Below are 23,197 nucleotides of genomic sequence, written 5' to 3'. Positions count from 1 at the left end.
ATAGTTGTTTTGATACATGATTCTTTGCATTTTGATATCCAGGTTTTGAGACCTGGCAGAATACTCAGTGGAAGATTTGTCTGGGTTCAGCATCAGAGCTCATACGTTATTGGTACAAATGATGCTTGTTTTGTGTGTGTGTGTGTGTGTGTGTGTGTGTGTGTGTGTGTGTGTGTGTGTGTATACACGTATGTGACAAAAGTGAGATGGCGGGAGGAGAAGTGCTTTATAATATTTTTCTCCTGGTTCATGCTGTCAGTGTCTGATACAGGATTAGTGCAGACCATCATTTTTATCGGATCTGTATGCCCTTACATGTGTCACTTACATATATCCTCTGAGCTGAAATGTTTTATCAGCAGCTGCTCTCAGCATCTTATATTGGGATATAATTCTTATTTTTAGATAGATTTCAAATTGTTATTAGTTTGGATAATTTTAATAATTGCCCTGCCTTTTGATGTTGGTCTGCAGTAGAACACTCTTTTTTTTTTTTTTCCTTTTTCGTGACCGGTAATGGGATCACAACCCTTAGTGTCGCGCCCGTACCGTTACTGGCAATGGAATCGCAACCCTTGGTGTCGCGCCCGCACCGCGCTCAACCAGTGAGCGGACCGGTCTCTATATGGGATCCGAACCCTCGGCGGGAGCGCCGCCGCACTCCCAAGTGCCGCACTCTACCGAGTGCGCCACCGGGCCGGCCCTGAACACTCTTTTTAATCCCTTGTCAGTAGGTATTTCTTTTGCCAAAGTCCAAGTTCTCACCTTAAACAACTACAAAGGCAGCATGAAGCTCTGGGGAACCTGGAAAATACAGAATCTGATGGGAATAGTTTAACAGTTCTACTCAGTAGTAATACAATTCAAGATTTATTATTATTATTTTTTTAATTAATTTATTTTTTTTGTCTTTTTTCGTGACCGGCAACGGATCGCAACCCTCAGTGTCGCGCCCGTACCGGACTGGGACCGGCCACGGGATCGCAACCCTCGGTGTTGCCCCCGCTCCTCGCTCAGCCAGTGAGCGGCCGGTCTGTATGTGGGATCCGAACCCTCGGCGGGAGCGCCGCCGCGCTTCCCAAGCGGTGCACTGTAGCAGTGCGCCACCGGGCCGGCCCCGCAATGCAAGATTTATTAACAGTCTTTTCTTTTACTTCCCAGGAAACAGCTGCTTATGTACATCTGTAATGGAGGAAGTAAAAGCTGAAAATGACAAAGCCTGTGACATAACTGCACCTTCTAAACCCAAAGAGCATAGTGATTACATAGTGTTATCCAGTGGCCATGTGAGGTCTGAGGAGTCAGACCCACCCAAGCTTTCATGGCCGAAGTCACCTGAGTTGTGCTCCTCAGTGGCAGAGAGTAATGGTGTGTTAACCGAGGGAGAAGAGAGTGATCTGGAGAGCCGCATGAATGGCATTGAATCTGGGGAAATCCCAGCGGTCCCCAGTGGAGAGAGAAATGGCTTCAAAGTTCCCAGTGTAAGTAGTACTATCGACTTCTACCGTATTCATTGTATGGTGAGAGCACTTTCCAAAAACAACATGCTGTGTACTGAAATCTTGCTTTAGGCAACAAATGACATTTCACATTTATGGCTCTTAATCATATTTCCTTCAGTGACTAGGAGGTAAGCCTTCTATAAGCTCTGGCTCACATAGTGATAATTCAGAGTATAGAGCTTTTGGTCACATATTGAAACTGAATTTTCTTTGTTTTTCCATTAAATAAAATTAAACTCTTCCTTTTGAGATAATTGTGGATTTATATGCAAATTAGGAAATAGTAGCCTATGTAAGCTTTATCTAGTCTCCCCAATACTACCATTTTGGAAAACTGTAGTATGAAATCACAACCATATTGACGTTGATATTGTCAAGATACAGAACAGTTTTATCACGTGCAATATTAACCAGCCTGGGAAGAATACATCTGCTGGGTTCTGACCTCCTCCTGCCATCAGTTAATATTTCTGAATCCCAGAGCTCACAGCTTCTATTTTAAAATTAGGACTCACCTGGTCACACTTTTCTCTGACTCTCCTTATGGACCCTGAATTCTAATACCAGGGTGACATTTCTGGTTCTGCCCACTCCGAGAAATAAGCTTTGTGCCTCTCGGAAATTCAGGACCCCTCTATATTACTAAGCTCCCCATTGTGACTTTTTGGATAGGGTTCCCTATTTCTCTGATGTCTTTGTACAGTGTTAACATAGTATGCTTTTAATGTAAACTGTCCTGGTAGCCACTAGATTGGGAGTAGATTGGGTGAACTAGGACTGTGTGTAGCAATAGCAGTTGTCAGAATTCAGTAACGTTTTTGACCTATACAACCCGATAAGGACTTCTACTGGATGAGGAAGGCATAATTGTTTGAGCTGATAAGATGAGCTGGCTGCTGAACACACACACCGGTCCTGCTCGTTTAAATTTACTGAAGACCTGTTCGCATCCTTCAGTAGTAGTAAGGGAGATTGTAAAAGGACAGCAACTTTGAATATTGTGTTTCTGTTATAAAATGTCATATAAAATACAGTTTCTTATTATTAGGATTGTATATTCCACTGAAATATAAAAATAGATACTCATCGAGAACTATGAAAAATATGGTCTAATTTATTTGAAAACATCCTAAGAAAAGTTTGAAAATAGCATTCATATGCTAGCAAGTAGAATTTACAGCTTAATTTCATGAAGGGATTAAATGTAGCTGGACAAGTATGGGGATTCTTTGTAGAGTGGTGAATGAATCAAATGCAGCTTTAATTATATTTAGTTATGTTCTTTAAACTGGAATGGAACTGAAAGAAACTTGTCAGTTTCCTTGCTTTCGAGGGGATGATTATAGAGCCAGTGCCTTTGTCTTTATCATTCCCTCAGCAAAGACTGATAGGAGAGAGAGAGCAAACGCTGCTGCTGAGGACCGAGTGGCTTTAATTTTTGTGTAGTTTTGATAAGTGTTTCTTTGTATTAAGTGTAATGCTATGTATATGTTGGTAGCAGCTGGCATTAATCAGACTACTCAAGTAGTGCTAGTTTATTTTTTAAACTCTATTAATCAATTAGTCAATCAATCTGTTTATCTGTCTCTCTTTCCTTCCACCCAGTCATCCATCCAGTCGTCCATCCATTTACCCATCTTGGGCTCCATGCTCTCTCTGGAACATACCAAATATGTTCTCACTTTATGTGCTATTCCTGCTACCCAGAATACTCCTCCTCCAGATAGCCATGACAGTTCTACTCAAATGTCACCTTGTCAGAAAGGCCTTGTCTGACTATCCACTGTGAAAGTGCCCGCTCCCAGTCACTTTCTTTTCCTTCATCCCGCTTTATATTTCTTCATTGCATATTTCCCGAATAGTACCTGATAAATATTCACTTTGTACTTGTATGTTGTCTTTCCCAAGACCCCTCTGTAATGCATCCTCCTTGACAATGAGAACCCGGTGTGATTTTTTTTCTGCTGTAGCTCTATCCATTAGAACACTGTGGCACCTGGTAGGGGCTTAATAAATAGTTCTTGTTCTTGACTGAATTATAATTTCCCAAATTAACTTTTAGCTATTATAAACATAGATGAATCTTATACTATATTACTTTTTCATGCCCTTCCCACCTCCAGCTTTGATTAGAATGCTCTTTTTCAGAATCCTGGTTTGGAGTCCAAGGCCAGAGCAGTTTCTTCACATCTGGCCACTGCTTCTTCAGCTTCTAGGCAAGAAGACTAGGGCCACTTTCTTTCATACTCAAGTGTTGATGTAAACCCAGTCATTTCATTCCCTCTCTGATTCCCCCTCCCCACCCTTCTTTTTTGTATTGCAATGGCAAGAAAGCATAAAGGTGCATATGACTTTCTACCTTTGAAAGGAAAACATAGTCTTCAGAGCCCAGGGTGAAAGATTTTATATAAAATTTAAGTGGTTTCAAGATGGCATTAATGTATCATAAAAAAAAAAAAGGCTGCTTTTGATGTCTTTTTTGACCCTTGTGTATGTGACATAGAAGTGGTGATTCAGGTCTGAGTGCAAAGAAGCGTGTAGCCTCAGTGGACAGGGTTGCCTTCTCTGTGAGGACAGAAAGCAAAAACACCTGCCAGATGTTCACATGAGAGCTGACCTACATTTTTAAGAGTGTGTAAGGCTAAATTTAGATTAGTTTTATAAAGAACTTTTGAAAACTTGGGAAATGCTGCACTTAGTACAGATTTGATGGAAGGTGAGTTAATTGACCTCTTGGTAAAATTACTAATAGAGTGGATTCCTATTTCTTTTGCCTTTAAGTTTAAATTTCTTAAAGGGCTAATTGCCTAAGCAGTAAAAAAAGCACAAGATTTCCTTATAATTAAGTTATCATAAATCACTGTGAACTATAGTTTTCTGTTTAAAACATGTTTTTAATTACATGTGTTTCTCCCCATTTTTGTTGTGTAAGTAGATAATAGAAGGAGAGACCAAGACCTCTAAGAGTTGGCGCCATCCGCTTACTAAGCCTCCAGCAAGATCCCCCCTGACCCTTGTGAAGCAACAGGCAGCAAGTGACGAAGGTAAGCTCTTGAGGCTTCTCAGGATGTCTCTGCATAGGTGTTTCTTGTAGCACACTGTTGTAAGCAATTGCTTAGCACAGAGAAAATTTGAGCAAGTGGCAATATTCAAACCTACCATTAGGAGATTATAGGTCATCAACAGTTGACAAGCAGAAGGAATGTGGATTTTAGGGGTAAAGAATTGCTTCATATAATCCAGCCTTATTACTGGTGAAAGTCTTCTCGTTTCATAACATGGGATAGTGTTTGTCGTTCCTGACATTCTTCATTTTAAGGTTCTCCAGAGGAAGTTGAGAATCACTTCTCTAAAGATGTCAGTTTATAGAAGTAACATGCTGTAGGTTTGTTTGCATTGTCTTTACTTTTACCTTGAATCCTTCAAATTTATTTAAACCACCTTGAGTAAGAAACTACACACATATCCTGTTTCATACCCTGTTATACCCGGTGCAACAAAACATCCTTTCTCCTTACTTAGATTGCACTAACATGACTTGTTGAGATGCAGTTTTATTTACAGTCTATTACCATTCCTGGATGTAACATTCATCTTTTTGTTTAACCTGGTTGCCCATTTTACCTCTCTTTTTGCAAAATGAATTTTTGTTGCCTCAGTTTCTAAATTGGAATACTGAGTAGTAAGTGTTGTGAAAGTGTCTCTTAGCATCATGTGGGCCTTATTTTTTCCATCTCTAAATGACAAATTCAATTAGGTTTTCTATAAAGAGCCTTTCTTTGAGATGTTTTCCAGTTTTACTGCTGGATATTGTTCACTAAGGTCATGTGTCTGTGAGGATGCTGGCAAGTGAGTAACATGAGAGGGTTTAAGATTCTTGTTAAGTTTAAATAAATTTATCAGAGTACAGACATTGTTAGCAGAATTTTTTCCTTTTGTTCGCTGTCCTCTTTTATAATCTGTATTTAGTTAGGAAAAAAGATCATGAGTGTAGGGATCAGATAAGGATGGCAGTAGTTTTTATAAAACCAATCCAGGGTAGAATTCTGGCTCAAGTAATAAGAGTAATGAAACATGTTTGTGTTTATTTACATATATCATCATTTTGAGTTATTCTTCTGCTTTATTATGCAAAGAATTTTCCTCTTATTGTCAAGATAATTAAAGGACAGTTGTGTACGAAGTAATTAATATTTAATATGCATTACTTATGAATTTTAATTATCCTTCTTTATCGTAGCCTATTTTCAGCATAACTTTTCAGAAGGGAATAGGCTATACTAACACATATGCAAGGCTACTTTTTCCTATGTCCTTATTTTCTCAGGAAGTTTATTTTGATGTGCGCCATCATAAATTGGCCTAGAGTTTCTCCCTCGAGAGGAATTCTGATTTCAATCATTCTAACTCGCAAAATTTGTGAATGGATTGGTTTAATGAAGTTGTATCAAGGGTTTGAGGTTAAGTATTTTGCTGAAACATAGATGATTGTAGCTTTTGCAACAGTCTCACTTTCCATTCTAATGTGTTAAGGACTCCTTGGCATCTTCTGGAGATTTCTGAAAATTGAATAGAAAAATCAGAGAATTTTTGTGATGGGTAAAGATTTTTGCAAGGTTCCAAACCGACAATGGAGAATATTATGTGGCCTGGAGTCAATTATTTACATTACTGGGCACTTGAATGTTAACCTCAACCTTTGTGTCTGTGTCTAAGTTGCTTGTGGTGTTCTAAGTGAATGAACATTATCATTGTTAGAATGTGAAGAATAGTAGGCTTACTGCTCACTGGAAGTACAGAGTTCCAAATCCAGCTTTTTTAGGGACTTTTCTACCCTAACTACTTGGCTCCTTTTGCACTCTTCATATGTAGTAACATAACTATATTTGTGCATCCTGAAAAATTGCATCTTTAAACAATAATCATTATTCCCTATTGATGAATGAGCATTTCTTCATTAAAGCTGGGATTTGATTCCCCTAACAGAAAGACAGCAGAGGGGAAAGATCCAGCACCTCTGGGACCTTCTGTACAGCTGGGAGACAAGTAAACTTTAAGTTACTCTTCTCTTTAGGGCAATGTAGTGGCTCTCTGATACTTAAATCACCTGGAACTATAGAGATCATTCTGATTGTGGCAGATCCTGTAATTACAGGATCATTGAGAATTTCTTCACTATCACCCTGTTCTTTCCTGGGGGAAGATTTTCCATGTTTAGCAGAAAAACACGAGGGTTGGTAGTATTATAGAAGAGAGGGATATGTAATAAAAGGATGATGATTAGCACAGAGCGTCTTTGCATAAAAATTTGTTTCTAATTCTTTTTTCATTGGTGAAAAATAACTTTTAGTGTATACTATGTTTATCATTTATAATTTAAAAGAAAATACTATGCCCTCTCTGGTTTCCTTTTAAGTGAAATGTTTTTCACTTGGATTTTTCTAAGGTTGGGACCTGGACAGTGGGATCCTAAAACATGGATTAAAATTCTATTTATTTTTCTGATTATTAGGCTAATTATACACATGCTGGATTGAAACCTAGACTTGAAAGCAAAAGTGTGTGGGTCATTGTATTCTTGATGTGTCTCGGACATGTACCCACTCTCCAGTTGTGATCTTTCGATACTATTGGCATATTCCTGCTTTTCTCTGAGTTCAGTGTCCATAGGGAAAGAGGGTGTGTATGTAGCACAGAACCAGGCAGGCTTTGAGAACAACACTGTCTGGCCTCAGAAGATGGGGGGCAGCCAACATAGAAATCTGTGGCAATATTTCTTTTTCTTTGGTTGGTGAGGATGCTTGCTTGAATTCTCTCACTTTTCCCCTTAATATTACTGCTTCCATACGAGTTGAGTGCTCAATTCCGTAGTGTGGCATTGAGCTCAGTCATAATCCACTGTCAGTTTCTCTCTCTAGCTTCATTTCCCTCAACTCCCCTACATGAGTCCTCTGTTCCATTTATTCAGGCAACAATTTTTGCTCTTCTGGATATAGTCTGCTACTTTTTTCTTCCATGCATTTGCCCAAGCAAATACCCTTTTCTTTTGTAGAACCATTCTCAACCACTTCTTAACGCTCACCTCTCTTCTGCTATTACTGCGCATGTACTCTATGTGCACCTAGCTCTGACATACCGGTGATCACCTTACGTTGTACTTCATTACATGACACTGGCCATGTGTCTGTCTCTCCACTTTCACTTTTCTCTTCTGCCTTCCCTCCAAGTCCTCGACAGCGAACTTTTCACTGAATCACTGTGGCTTAGATCATCTTTGGATTCAAAAGCAGGAAAGCCCTGGTTAAGGTGATCACTAAACCTTGAAATCAGCCATTAAAAGGATAGTCAGACATCTTAATATATTATACACTGTCATAGTAAAGAAAAATGTAAATCCTTGTCCAGGAAGTATTCTCTGTGTGTATATGTGTGTAGAAAAACTTGCTGGTCTAATTAGCTGTAGTAATGTGAACAAATTATATATTTAATATGTTAGCTATTTCAGTTTTGTATCCTGACAGAGTTGGAATGTTTTTTACCCCTGTGTCAAATCGTAGAAGTCCCTCAGAGTGAAAATGCAGCTGACACATTGCAGTTCCTTGTAGTTTTGAGGGCTCTGGGGGTTATGATATGTCACATTGGGTTGGTAAATGATTTCTTCGTAAGGACTAGCCTACTATTTGCTTTGTTTAGGTTATAGTGGTTTGGTTAATTATTTTTGTTTCCCACTCCCAACAAAGGAATGATGCATATGCTGCAGTTCAAAATCTGATTAGAGAATAGGTTTTTCTTTAGATTTTTTTTCCTTTGCTGAGAGAGGAGTGTAGCTTGAGGAAGATCAAGACTATGTCCCTGGAAGGGAAATCAGTAGTGAACTTAAATTTCTTCATCTTTAGATTTTATATTTCTGTTGTTTCATAAAATTATTCTTCAACACACACATGCATACATGCACACACACAAAACACACCTACAGTATGCAGTATGGTGAAATGAAGAGAGAGTTGAAAGCTGAAGTGGAATAACTTTAATGTCTAATAATGAATTGTTTAAATGAAGTTTGGTATAGCAATTCAATGAAACATTACACAGCTGCCCAGAATGCCTTTAATATACCATATTTAATACTCTACAGAAAATGTTTTCAATGTAAGGGTAAGTGGTAAAATATAATTGAACCAGGCTTGTCTACATGGGAAATATTTTGATGTCATTCAGATTCACATATTTTTTAACCCATGGCATGCTTTTTCTGACCAGCATTTTCATCAGCAGCCCTTTAGTTGTGCTGACACAAACTCCAGAACTTCTCCTGAACTGCCATTGTAGATGCCCTGCACTGACATCAGTATCTGAACATACATTTTATCACTCCCCCAACTGCCCTCATGGTTAATTGTTTGTTCCTTGTAGCTTTCATCCTGCACACATGTTCATTTGTTTCTGAACATTATTTCTGAAAATTTTACTACATTTGTTTCCAATATAAATTTTCTAGCTTTTTCTACAATTAGTTTTGTACTTACTGTGCAGACAAGTCCCTTGGTTAAGTGATAAGGTTAAGGACATTTCTAATGCAGCTGTAAACGAAGGACAAGCCCTGCTAACATAAAGGAGATCTCATGAACATGGCAGTGCCTCACAAAGTAATACTCTGCTCAGTGATTGACACTGTGTTGGTGGTGATTACCGTCAATATACTTGTCGACATAATTGCTGACAGTGGAGTTTCATTGGAGACTATGAAAGTTAACTGGAAAACTTGTAAGAAAATATGCAAGATTGTTATTAGGTGATTTTAATTTTTTTTGTCAGCTGATATTTTTTGACATTTTCTATAATAAACATTTCTTTTATATTTGGCCAGAAAACTATTTTACGGAGACTTGGAGTGTCAATGTGACACTCATGCCTGGAACCTTTGGCTTGGGTGGGGAAGGTCATAGGATAGAAGAGAATGAATTCCTTAGCAGAAACTGTAGTCAAATTCATACCTCTCATTCCAAGTGAGAAATTTAAAATGAAAGTGCATGCTAGTTATTGATACCTCTAGGGCATCTGGTAAATGCAACTACAGAATCTTTTGACTCCAACCTGAATAGGAGTTTGGTTGACTAACACACAACAGATTCTGGAGTCCTGCTTTGTGCCTCATAAGTTTTTTGACTTTGGGCAAATATTCTCTCTGGCCTTAGTTTCCTCCTTTGTAAAATATGAGTCGTGTTCATATTGTAAATGATCAGGGTTCCTAACATACGGGTTTTGGGCTTTTTTTTTTTGTGACCGGTAAGGGGATGGTGTCGTCCGCACTGCGCTCAGCCAGTGAGTGCACCGGCCATCCCTATGTAGGATCCGAACCCGCGGCCCCGGCGCTCCCAGCGCCACTGCGCTCCCAGGGCCGCACTCTCCCGAGTGAGCCACAGGGTTGGCCCGTATTTTGAATGCCCTGAAATAAGCATGTGACGATAGGTTAAGAGGTATTTTTCAAAAAAGCTGATTACCATTGGATTTAATGTTTATTTGTAATTCTTCAACTATAATTTTATGATTTCTAGAATAATTTAGACAGAAAGATTGAACAATGGAGATCCCATCTCTACTGGGTTTACCCAAGTGCAGAGGTGACCCCATCTGCAAGTTTAAATATTGGAAAAATTCATGTTAAAGTCCTCGTTATGACTCTGATTTCTTCTAATCTTGTCTTAATAACTCTTTATCAGTCATCACTTCAGCCAGTGCAGTACTGTAATGAGCTGTTAAGCATCTCTTTGAAATTAAAGACGGTTTAGACCCTGATTCTCTGTAGTGTCTGCATGACTTGAGGGTTAGATTAAGAGAGTATTTCAGGCACACTTACGGTAATTTATTTTTGTGGAAGTCTTATATATTATAATTAGTTTACTAATGGATTAAATATTTATATATAGAGATAGAAGAAATGGAAATTACTACGTCAACTAGAGATCATTGTTGGTGTTTGATCATTATTTAACCCATTTAACCTAGGTTTTCAGATGTTTTGAAGAATAGCATGTATGCATTTAAGCAGATTTAAGTGAGTGAAATCTCAGGAAGACCATTTTGACAAAATTCGATTACTTCCCCAAAAGATTTTCTCTGTTTCACACTCCTTTTATTATGGCACTAAATTTTGTAATGCAATTGAATACTAATCTGATCCTAAGCACATTTCCCAAAGACTAGAACTGCCCTGTGATTTCACTTTGTTAGAGTCTTTGTTTTTTTTCTGGGACAGACTGAGATTTCCTGTGGTGTTTTGTGAATGTTTTATCCTGTGTTAACCAGTCACTGTCCTACTTGCACAGTTAGTACACAGGCTGGCTCTTGGGCACTTTGCAATTGTCGCTCAAACAAAAGGGGATTATTTAGAATTGGAATTTAGAATTAGAATTCAAGGAATGAGAATTTAGAATTGGCTGTTTTACTTGACCTTTGGTAGACAGAAGATTTTAGGAGATTTATGCCCTCTTGCCCCTGTCGTGCTGTGACTCCCCCTTTCCCAACTGCATTGATGTAAATTTCCCAATCTTTTATTTATTTTTTTAAAGGACTTATTTTGTGAATGTATTGACCGAATATAATAATGATGTCTGATTCAGACTGTAAAAATGTTATTCTAAATTTTAAATGTAGACGTTATTTTAAATATTAGAAGCATTCATTTATTTTTTTTTCCAGATGGTGGTGGGCATAGGACTCTGATATGGTGGATAACCTGAGGCCTGGCTTTTGGTCTCCCCCTGGCTGTTAAAGGCTGTGTGGCCTTGGAAAACTGTTGTGTGATCTTTCTAATGCTCATCTCAGAGGTTTACTCATTTGTGTGATGATATGGGAGGATAAGTGATCCAAAGTTTCGTTGAAACTCTAAAAACCTTTGATTCAATAAAAATATAATAGAGGAGGATACTATCTAGTCCTTGCCCCATGGTAGCCTTTCTTTAAAAAGGATCCTAGTGACGGATATAGGTACATCACTCATTGACAGTGTTTTCCTTCCTTAAAAAATCCTTTCCTCTGCCAGTGTTGAAAAACAAATGCTGTTCTATAACTGCTGCATGCCATGCTCCAAATGTTATTAATTTTTACATAATGTCTCTTCTCTTTGTTCCATCAGTTCTTATTAGCTTGAGGTAATATTATACTTTAATAATAAGCATAGTTGTAGTCTGCTTAAGCAATAAAAGAGCAGATTCAGCAGATTACTAGGTAGGTTGGCTTGGAATGTTTGTTGATAGGTCACACAGTCAGTGTTCTCCTGCATTATGTGGACATAAAACATTAGATGTTGTTGGCACTCAGATAAAATGATATTTTATCTAGCACTGAGGTTTGTAATAATAGTCGGTGTTCTCAGTTTGGCAATTCCTTTGGAAGCCCCTATGGCATTGGCTTTTACTGTAATATGGGGAATAAAAATCAAAAACACCTTGCTTTTATTATTCTAGTGGCTTGACCAGGTTTTGATTGAATTAGAGACAAAAATGCTAGCTTCATAACTTATGTCATATTGTTGCTTTCTCTACTTTTTACATTAAATCCTGAAACTTTCCTAAATGATGGTTGGCATGAAGTCTTATTATGATCAGGTGTCTGGATATGCTGAAAGCATTTGGCTTTTAAAATAATAGTCAAGACTTTGATTATCTTGGCTTCATGCAATTCTATTTACTCTTAAAGTCATGCAGAAAACATCTGAGGAACAGATTTTGATATGACTGTGTGGTTCATTCCAATCTTTAGACAAATAAATTATTGTATTAGGTTAAAATATATGAAATTGCTGGTCGTTGATAATTTCTTTCAGTCCACAAAAACTGGAGTTCCATAAAACTCAACTTAAAACATATTACTTTACATCCTCTTAAACTTGTACACAATCCCCTTTCCTAAGAGACATACATGTCTTAACCCTATAGGCCACTGACTTATCCTGTATTTTGAAACACATTTCTGCATTGTTATTTCTACTATTTCTTTGATTTCGAAACTAGCTCTGAAGGTGGAGGATAAGTGAGGAAGGTATATGTATATTTTCAAATTTAATTTCATGATTACTTTGTGGTCTTTATTTTCTTTATTTTGCTGCTGACCAATAAAAACGTAGTCCTGGGCTGGCAGCATTTGCCAGGCTGGTAGTTGGGCACCTTGGTCATGGATTTTAGCAGGGGATTTTCCACATATGGGAGGTTAAGTAACATGTTCAAGGCTTCCAGATAGGGAATGGTTAGAAAGTGGCTCACTTTATCATCATTTTAATTTGATGTAGAGATGTTTTACTTTTTCTCTTTTCGGGGTCTTAGCCCAGGTTTTAGGGACATGGAGAGGTGACTATTTTTTTAATACCTATCAAATGAACCTCTAAATACTGCAGTGATAATCCATTTTTTGGTGTTCATGTTCTTTATTTTGAGAAACATTTTTAAGATCAAAAAGTGCAGGGATTTTTGTAGTGCTTTTACAAAAAATAGAAACTTTAAGGAGAAAACGTTGGCTATGGTATGTGAACATGTGTAAGTATTATGCAAGTTTTTTCATAACTGTCGTTAAGATCTTTTCCTGCAGAAATAAACTTTATAATGCGTTCAAGTGAGTTAGCCAAGGGTCTGGTTAAGTATCTTCTTGGGAAAAGACAGTGAGTACAAAAACCCCAAGAAGGGAGTGAGTCTGGCATTAAGGAGAGCCAGCAGGACAAGGCAGTGGATTTTTTTTTTTTTAACATATTTATCAACAGATATAGTGTATTGTGTAGTAATACCTATTTAACTGCACTTTTGTTCGCATTAGAGATTCTCATTGAAAAAATATTTGTAAATTTCATAGCAAAAATTGTAATTTTTAAAAAAATTGAATCATAATTGATTATACATATTTTTGGGATTCAATGTTGACATATGTTGATCAAATCAAAATTACTAGTATGTATATTGTTATAAATTATACTTATTCTTTGTGCCCCTTGTCAAATCTTTCCCAATCCCCCACTTCCTCCCCGCTTCCACCACTGATAACCCTAGATTTCTTCTCTCCGTTTGAAAGAGTAGTGGTTACTCTGTTGATTTGTTGCCTAGATGATCTGTCCAATGCTGAAAGGTGTGTTCAGGTCTCCCAATATTATTACAGAGCAGATGCTTCTTCTGTCATTCTGGGATGGGCTTTGTGGAGAGAGACATCCTCTTCTTTTCTTTGGTTTCTGCTGGTGACTGTCCTTGTATCAATGTACTCCAGTGGCTGGTGGACTATCTGTGTGGTGGTTATGACGTCTATGCACTTTCACGGAAGCTGTGGTTACTGTGGTGGCTGTGGTGGGCCACCGAAATGGACATGATGTTTTTGACATGCTCCTTGGTGCTGGTGGTGTTCCTGGTTGTGGGCAGGAGGTCTGGTCCTCAGTTCCACTCCCCAGGTCCCTGGGTAGGGCCCTGAGGTGCTGGTGGTGTGCTTGGTTGTGGGCGGGCGGTCTGGTCCCTGGTTTGGTGCTCTGGGTCTCCTGGAGGGCCCCGAGGTGCTGGTGGTGTACGTGGGCTGGAACTAATTTTTTGTCCTTTGCTTACTTCTAACATGGGGGAGCTTTCTTTGGGAACCAGTACTTGAGCTGTGTGGTTGATTAAATTGCTGCTTTGCTGCTGTTTCCCTAGGAAAGACGTTTTGGGCAGCTTAGAGTTTAATGATTGATCTTATAGGTACTTCTGGCTCTCCAGAGACCTGGTGCACCTGGGTTGTGTAGAAATTCTGATCTGGGCCTGAGTTTTTCATCAAACTGCACCCCATGCAATTCTGCATTCCCGACAAGTCTCCTCTGAGTGGTCCGGCACCGGTTGGGGGGCTGATTAGCTGTCCTTGCTGTGTCTCAGTGTTCTCCCGGTGGGCCTGTCTCCCCCTCCTCCCATGCTCCAAACACTTACCATGGGACAGACCCTGTGCTGGTTCCTTGCGATGACTCATCAGCCTCTGAGTGGCTCCCCTTTTTCAGCTGTTCTGGCTCCTCGCTCCTGTGTGGGTCCACGGGAACCCTGTTAGTGGTCTTGCTGTCCTGGGGGCTACCAAGGCCCTCTTCTCCCCTGTTGTCTCCAAGCAACTCCACCTGAAGGGCACAGCTGCAGCTTCTGTCGGCTCCTGCTGCATGTGCTCAGCAGCTTGAACCTTAAAGCAGCCACAGCCCACAATGCTCAAAGCAGTGTTATCTTTCTCTCTTTGTGGTTTCTCCCCATTTATGCACTCCATAGGTCTCTCCTCCTCTTCCCCTGAGCTCCAGCAGCCCCAGTTTGGGTGTTGTTACATGTTTATAGTTGTAAATTGGTTGATTTGTGGGAGAGAGTGATGCTGGAGACTGTTCTGCCATCTTGACCGGAACTCTGACCTAGGCAGTGGAATTTTGTGTGGAATGAGAGAGTAAACATTTGCAGGCTCGTCCTCTTCGTTTTTTTGTATGTTTTCTTGAACTGTCCATGCCCTCATTTCCCTGGTAGTTGGCATCATGGCTGCCCTTCTTGAAGTTCTTTTCTTAGCAGGTGTTTTGTGTCATCTGCCTTTGTTTTGTTTTGTTTTGTTTTGTTTTTGCAGGTTGATTGTGTCATGCTAGTAGTTCTTTGCTTGGAGATTATGTTTTGTCATTTTTTGACTTTGTGTTATAGATGCTGTTAATGAAATAGCTTAAGAAACTGTAGATTTCTCCCATGGGAAGTGTTGAACTCCTTGAAGGCAAAGCACTGTTTCTGTGAGTTTCCTATGCTCACTCTTTCACCTATCTTTGATTTGATGCCCAGAATAAGTTTCTTTTCGTGCCATACTGCTATTTGGTTTCCCAAAGGTATGCCAGCTTTCTTATAGTTTTCTTCTTCTCCTTATCACACTGTGAAAAGAGAATTGATTACACTGGTTTCTCCCTATTTGTATACATTATTAGTAATAATTACTTACAATTCTTTAGGATAGATGGTGCTAGCATCATTTTTACTAATGAGGAAACTAAAGCTCATAGGTGCTAATTCACTTGCCCAAGATAATAAGGTTGGTAAGTGTTAGATAACAGGCTTTAAATATCTATTCAGTCCGCAAATTTGCACTCTTTCTACTTTCTACTTTATCATACTAGGGACACCCAGTAATAGCCAGTGTACTGATGAAAGAAGCTGAAGTGAGCACATAACAGTATCTGATCAGAGACATACATCTTTGTGGATAGAGTAGCCTGCTTTTCAGTATTCTTCGTTTTTATCCATGTGTATTGTAAGAATATATACATAAGTGAAATGTGAGCTAATTTTCTTTAAGAGATTTAAGTAACATTGGTAATGCCAAAGTTCCCCATGAAAAGTTCCCTAGAGGAACTATAATTATCAAGTTATTTTTGTGTAATAGAAATTTTGAAGGTGTGTCCTTTGGAATGTTTCTCTTCTTTAAACTGTATATTGAATCAGTAGGAATGTATTCTTTGGAAATGTTTTTGACATCTGTGTTATTGAGAGGTGATGCATAAAGAGTAAAACTATGTCTATAATTTTTTAAGTGCTTTAGACCTAAAACAGTAGAATTCTCTGTTATCCATTATTAAATTAGCATTTTAGAGGAATTGTAATGTGGAATTTAATTTTTCCTCAGTGTCCCCACTTCCCAATAAAAATCATACTTAAAATTCCTATGATTTGTTCCCATTTGTACTTTCGAAGATACTTTTATAATGCTTTGGAAGTCAGAAATCAGTATTCAGTACAGGAATAATAAAGTTCCCAAGTTTGAATCTGCTTCGCTTTTTTGAGTAACTCATTTCTGCCCTCATCCCTACTCTCTACCCCCATTGCCTCCAGGATATTTGAAACCATATATAATGCCTCCCAGGTCTGAGATTTTGCTCAGGTACCTGAAACATAGCAGATGCTGCTGTGCTCTTCATAGCAGAGAATGGTGCTGTACCAGCCAAAACACATTACTGGAACATAACCCCAAGCAGCAAAATCATTATGGTGATTGGCAAAATGGAAATTGTACTATAGCAGAGTCGATGGCTTTTCCCATCTGCTGGGTTCCATCGGCAAGTCCTGGCAGCAGCCCTTCCACAAATAGCCCAAATGTTTTTCTTTAGAGAAATCCACTTACACTTAGTTAGCAAAATTTATTCAAAGAGACAGTACTGAATGAGTGGATAAATCTGATATAAGTCTGTTCTTGAGGTAAGGTTTCTTCTATTTCATAGTTCCTAACTAATATTATTCTGACTGCAGTTTTTTTAACTTTTAAAGTTGCATATTTTTATAATTATAAAAACTTTTACAGACACCCTTTATTCTAGACTTCTAATATATTTTGTATAGAGTTTGGTATAATTCTCCATATGCTTTTGTGTCATAGTTTTTCATCTAATTTATAATATTATATTCAGTTAATATTTTATTTAATGCATATATTCATATTGTATTATATTTCATTAGTATTCTTCAAAAGAAGCATTTCTAATGCCATTATAATATGTCCATGCCATAATTTATTTGCATATTTCCTAAACGATTGTTTCCTTTGGACACTTTTGTAAAGTACATTAAATTTTTTTTTAATCATAAACAAAATTTAATGGTGTTTTTGAGTGAATGGGACAACAAAGGCAATTTTTTACCTGAAATGATAAGTTTTTTGATGGAAATATTTATATATAGGAAATGACTGTGTGTCTGTCTAGACTGGCTTTGACTGTTCCTGGCAATATTGTCATTAAGTTCAATATTTAAGGCAAACATTTTACGTACTTTTCTGGATGACCTTTGCAAAGATTATGCTGGAGACCTAGAGAGGAAGACAACATCATCTACTGAAGCACTAGGTCATGCATACCAACGCCTAATAGCTTTATGGCTTGTATCTCATATAAGCCATTGGAAAGCCCTGTATTTTTGGTAATCTTATATTCATGTTGCAGATCGCAAAACTGAGGTTTAGATTATAACCAAACAAAACCAAACCAAGGCCATACAGATTGCATGAATAAAGAATCATTTTAATTTATCCTAGTAGATTGGATCAGAGCTCTGCTCTTACAGCCAGGCTTAACTCAGAATAGTTTTGTATCCCTTGAACTAATATTTTTCAGCATTACTTTCCACTTATATAAGCTACATATATATTTATATATAAAAAAATTTAAATTGATTTCTATGGAAAGTAGCCAAAAATAAGTACCTAATAATTAAAATAAAAAGTGTATATGTACACAGTCCATAAGGTCACATTCTCAGTATGGCCCCTGCCTCATCTTGGGAAATTTTATTAATTTGTGGGAATATTACAAATTCGTACAAATAGAAATTTTTCAAAGATTATCTGAATGTCTTGACATTCTCAAAGTGAACTGAAGCAAGCCTGATTTTCATTTCAGAACCAGAAATTTTTTAGAATTTGCTGAGCCTCCCAACTTTTTGGGACCTCCTCTTCCTTATCAGGTGCCCTGTAGGACTGAGTCTCTCCCATTCAGTACCTCTCTGATGACAGTGGAGCCATTGGGTCAGCATCAGAGGTAATGCTGACTCTCAGACTTTGTAGTTAAATACTGGTGACAAGACAAAAAACCTAGTTATCCCCTTGAGAACTGTTTATGATCTTGAGGAGAAGATGGGTATGATTTGAATAGGAAGCAGGAAGGATAGTTTTAGGAATGCATTTTAAGGCACATTGGGGAAGGAGGTTTGTAAGCAGGATATCTTTGAGTGGCTACTTACTGATTTTATATATAGGTAACTGTAGAGGCAGAAGTTGTGGTCAGCCTCCTAGTACCTGACTGTCACATATATAAATCAAATATTTTTGGTTTACCTCCTGTTTCTTCCTGAGTATTCTTATTAGGTTCTTTGTGCATATCTATTTCTATTCCCTTTCTCCACAAGCTTTACTTTTGCCAGAAATATTCAAACTAAGGGGTGATGATTGGTTTCCTAGGTCTAAGTTAGAAAGAATATCTTCAATACTACTATCAAACAACAGTTTCTGTCTGTTGTTTATGTGAACCAGGAGTTTGGTGTTTGGTCTACAGGTAGGTTCTTTTACAAAATAAAATTTCTGACTCAGCAGACTGAAACTCCAGGCCAAACCTTCCTGTGAACCAGTTGCTAGGCCAGCCCCCATGGTGACCAGGCACAAAGCCATGTTGTCAGAGGACTCCTATAGAAGTCTGCCTGCGGATCATGACAGATGATCTGCTAGAACCTTTAGATGGGTTGACTGGTCAAGGGCTTTCTCTGCCAAAGCCAGTCTGCAAAGACTGGAATAATTTTCTATTACTTCAAATGCACGGGCACCAACTCATGGCCACAAGGATCATGAAAAATCAGGAAACATGACACTACCGAAGGAACAAAATAAAGCACCAGTGGTCAATCGTAAAGAAATAGAGATTTACGAATTGTCTGAAACAATTTAAAATAATCATCTTATAAAGAAGCTCAATCAGTGAGCTATAAGAATACAGATACACAACTAAAGGAAATCAGGAGAACAATGCAAAACAAAATTAGAATTTCAATAGAAAGATAGAAACTATAAAAAAGAACCAAATTCTGGAGCTAAATCACACAATGATTGAATTGAAAAATTCCAGAAAGAGCTATAGCAGCAGACTTGATCAAGCAGAAAAAACCAAAATGAGTCAGTGAGCTTGAAGACAGGTCATTTGAAATTACCCATTTAGAGAATCGAAAAGAAAAAAGAATGAAAGAGAGTGAAGAAAGCTGCTATGTTTAAATGTGTCCACTTGAAAATTCATAATCTGCATGTGGTAGTATTAAGAGGTGGGGCCTAACATCCAATATCAGCAGAATACACATTCTTCTTGAGTGCGCATGAAGCATTCTCCAGGATAGATCATATGCTAGGCCATTAAAAACAAATCTTAACAAACTTAAGAAGATTGAAATCATATCATGTATATTTTCTAAGTACAGTGGTATGAAACTAGAAATAGGAGGAATTTTGGAAAATTCACAAATATGTGGAAATTAAACAACATGGTTCTGAACAACCTTTGGGTCAAAGAAGGAATTAAAATGGAAAAAATGTCTTGAAACAATTGAAAATGGAACCACCACATACCTAATGACGAATTAAAATGGAACCAACCACACACCACACACCAAAACTTATGGGATGCAGCAAAAGCAGTTCTAAAAGGAAAGTTTATAGCAATAAATGTCTATACCAAAAAAGAAGAAAAATCTCAAACAGCTTAATGTTAAACCTTCAGGAACTAGGAAAAGAACAGACTAAGCTCAATGGTGGTAGAAGGAAGGAAATAAGATCAGACCAAAAAGAAAAAAAAAAGAAATAGAGACTAGCAATAGCAAAACAACAGAAAATATCAATAAAACTAAGAGTTGGCATTTTGGAAAGATAAAGTCAACAAACCTATAGCTAAATTAACTAAGAAAAAAATAGAGGAGAGTCAAATAAAAAACCAGAGATAAAAGAAGAGCCATTACAGCTGATACCACAGAAATACAAAGGACCACGAGACTATGTTGAACAATTATACACTAACAAATTGGATTAACTACAAGAAATGGACAAACTTCTAGAGACATACAACCTACCGAGATTGAATCATAAAGAAACAGAAAATCTGAACCAAAGAAAAATGAGAACATTGTATCAGGAATAAAAATACGGGCCGGCCCGGTGGCGCACTGGAAAGTGCGCTGCTTGGGAAGCGCGGCGGCGCTCCCGCCCGAGGGTTCGGATCCCACATGGACCGGTTCCTGCTCACTGGCTGAGCGAGGCGCGGGGGCAACGCCGAGGGTTGCAATCCCGTTGCCGGTCCCCGGTCCGGTACGGGGGCAACACTGAGGGTTGCGATCCGTTGCCGGACACGGAAAAAGACAAAAAAAGACAAAAAAAAATAAATAAATAAATAAAAATTCTCCCATCAAGGAAAAGCCCCAAACCTGATGGCTTCACTGCTGATCAAATGAAAATAAGATGATTAGATGAATTTTACTCAATGAGGTGTACATTTTTACATCACAGGCAAACTTTAGAGACTCTTATCACTGTAGAATTTAAAAAGAAGCTTTAAACTTACTGTTTTGTTTTAATAAAGAAATCATAAAGCCTGAAGTAGATGAAGAAGGAATTGTCTCGATGTGAGAATCTATGCAGTGCTTCAGGGGGCTTGCATTCGGTGCTCGGTCTCTGTACTGCCAGTGCCCTGCTTGTGTTGTTTCATTGTTGCTGCCATGGTGCTGTGAGTTCACAGGGTTACAAGGTAATGGGGTTGGGTGCATACTCTGGGCTGAAGAGCATCCAAGCAGAGGACAAATGCACTTTGATCCATAGTGTGACTTCATCTTTGGGGAAGGACAAGTATAGAGTAGGGTCCTCTACCAGGTCTGTGTTGAGAAAGTTTGAGGACAGGCTGTTTTTATCAGGCCATGCTAGACCAAGCCTTGCCATAGAAGCGGAATTGCAGGGGCTGGTGCAGCTCTGCCCATACTCACCAACTCCCTGGTTCATTATCAGGAATTGTCATTCCCCCTACTTCTTTTGTATTATCTCGAGGCTTTTAGGAGGTAAAAGGTATTTCCTCTGTCTCTGAACATATTTTGGGAATTCCTTACATTAACTTACTTTACCATGGCCGGTATTATTGTAGCAGTAGAAACGCTGAAGTCACGAAGTTGAAAGGAAGGAACAGTTTAATGATTCCTGGCAGGGATGGGAAGGCAACCAAGATGGGGTGGTTGTCTGGCCATGAGATCTGATCTAATCTTTGAAGGAAGAGGAGGGTGAGAAGGAAACTCCTTCTATATATACTATAATGGTATTTACGAGAGTTTGTGGAAAGATTTCTACTGTCTTTTAATTCTATTTTTTCACAAACTTTTTGAATACCCCTCATATTTTTCTCAAAATGTATCTGAAGGACAAAATAGGTTTGGTGTCTGGCATTGATATCACAGATGCTTTAGAATGTTTGCTCTGTTTATAACTAGGGTCATTGTTTGTCCTGGATCCCATGCTCACTGTGTTTTTGTTGGCTCTCTTAAGAATTGCCTGAGGTCCCTTCGGTTGAGGAGGAGGTAGAAGAAACAGAGTCTTGGGCAAAGCCTCTCATCCACCTTTGGCAGACAAAGCCGCCTAACTTTGCAGCTGAGCAAGAGTATAATGCAGCTGTGGCCAAAATGGAGCCACACTGTGCCATCTGCACTCTGCTCATGCCGTACTACAAGGTAAGGGGGGTGCTGTCAAAGTTTCCTTTCACTGCTGCACATTCTATGTGACTGGCCACCTACCAGGTCACCTGCAAGTCCATGTAGGCTTAGAATGCATATCAGAAGGACAGTAATCCTTGTATGTCTAATGGCCTTCATAGAACAACAAACAGTTTCTAAGTAGTGCTTGGGAAACATTTTTCTGACAGTACTTCATCATTTTTGAATGTCTTTGTGTATTTCATGCAAGGGGCAATTCCAGTCTTTCTAAACTTTTTACTAGGAAATATAAAACTTAAAGCTAAAAAATAGTAGAAGCTTGCAAAGAGAGAACCTAGATTTTGTCTTTGTTTTTTATTTGAAAGTGTCACTCTCAAATAACATACTGTCAGCTCTGGGCCCGTATTTTAAAACTCTCTCTTTGCCTTCCTATGTGGAACATGCAAGAGACACAGCCAAGACTTGATAGAAACTGAATTGTCCAGTTCACCCTACTCAGCCAGCTGTGCTTGATGTTGTTTTCAACATTATTCCATGTTTGTTACACTGATAGCATCTCCGCTCATGGGGGAGTCACATTTTTTTCAGCACTAGCACAGGTGAAAGGATTTCTAGGCATCTCGTAAAGGTAGAACTACATGGTTCACTTTAAGGTACAATATATAATTAAGTGTGTTGATACGAACATTGTCTTCTTGGTTATGTTTTCATTAATAGAATCAGAAATATTTTATTCAGGATTACATTTGTCTTAAAGTTCCATGTAAAAGTAACTGTTCTGCTGAGATGTTTCAGAGCAAGAAAATACATGATATCCCACATTTTCAGACCTTTATAAATAGAGGAAGTAGTTTACTCCATGATTTTAAATGTAGCACTGGTGAGTGACAAACATTTTTGTTTTCCTTTAGTCATTAAATTTCTATGATTTAACTTTTTATTGATTCTTATTTCTATGTCATAATCTGCCTGTATATTTCCCAATAATTAAAAAACTTCCAACTAAAATTGTAAGAATTGGTGAAATTTATTAGTATAAGATCAATGCTTTTAATAAGGTACTTCATTAATTATAGTTTCAAGTAAATACTAAACATATTTTTTTTATATTTTGGTGAGAGATGACAATTTTGTTTGGCACATCATCCCTTCTTCTTTAATGACATTTGCCAGATCTATCTGTCCTGCTGTTTTAAAACTTTGGTAAGGCAAAAACCTTTGAAGCCTCTCTCCATACTGTTGTACAGATTGAAACTGGGGATTTTAACAACACTTTAAGTGTAACCAGGTTAGATTCTTTAGTAAATGAAGGCAGTTCTGTTAACCTAGTGCAAATAAAGAAGCAAAAACCCCACAAAAACCCAAAAACCATCAGAAGAATCAGTGTTTTCCATGAACTGTTTTCAGTATTGTTGTACTGAGTTAAGAACACAGTTTTATTAGCTCATCACTTTCTTTTTTTTTTTTTTTTTTTTTTTTTTTTTTTTTCCA

At 38.1% G+C, this 23,197-nt stretch overlaps 1 protein-coding gene across 3 annotated transcripts in view; it reads left to right on the top strand.

Moving 5' to 3' along the window:
• Positions 1-23,197, top strand: part of KDM4C (lysine (K)-specific demethylase 4C) — a 312,590-nt gene that overhangs the window by 202,396 nt on the left and 86,997 nt on the right. For all 3 annotated transcript variants that reach the window (XM_008577433.1, XM_008577435.1, XM_008577434.1), the window contains exons 11-13: positions 1,162-1,481; positions 4,438-4,546; positions 21,543-21,724. In XM_008577433.1, coding sequence (XP_008575655.1) covers positions 1,162-1,481; positions 4,438-4,546; positions 21,543-21,724 — 611 coding nt within the window. The remainder of the gene's footprint in view (positions 1-1,161; positions 1,482-4,437; positions 4,547-21,542; positions 21,725-23,197) is intronic.

Source organism: Galeopterus variegatus, unplaced genomic scaffold, assembly GCF_000696425.1.
Source record: "Galeopterus variegatus unplaced genomic scaffold, G_variegatus-3.0.2 Scaffold1509, whole genome shotgun sequence".
NCBI classification, from domain to species: domain Eukaryota; kingdom Metazoa; phylum Chordata; class Mammalia; order Dermoptera; family Cynocephalidae; genus Galeopterus; species Galeopterus variegatus.
This window is presented reverse-complemented; position numbering and strand designations above follow the sequence as displayed.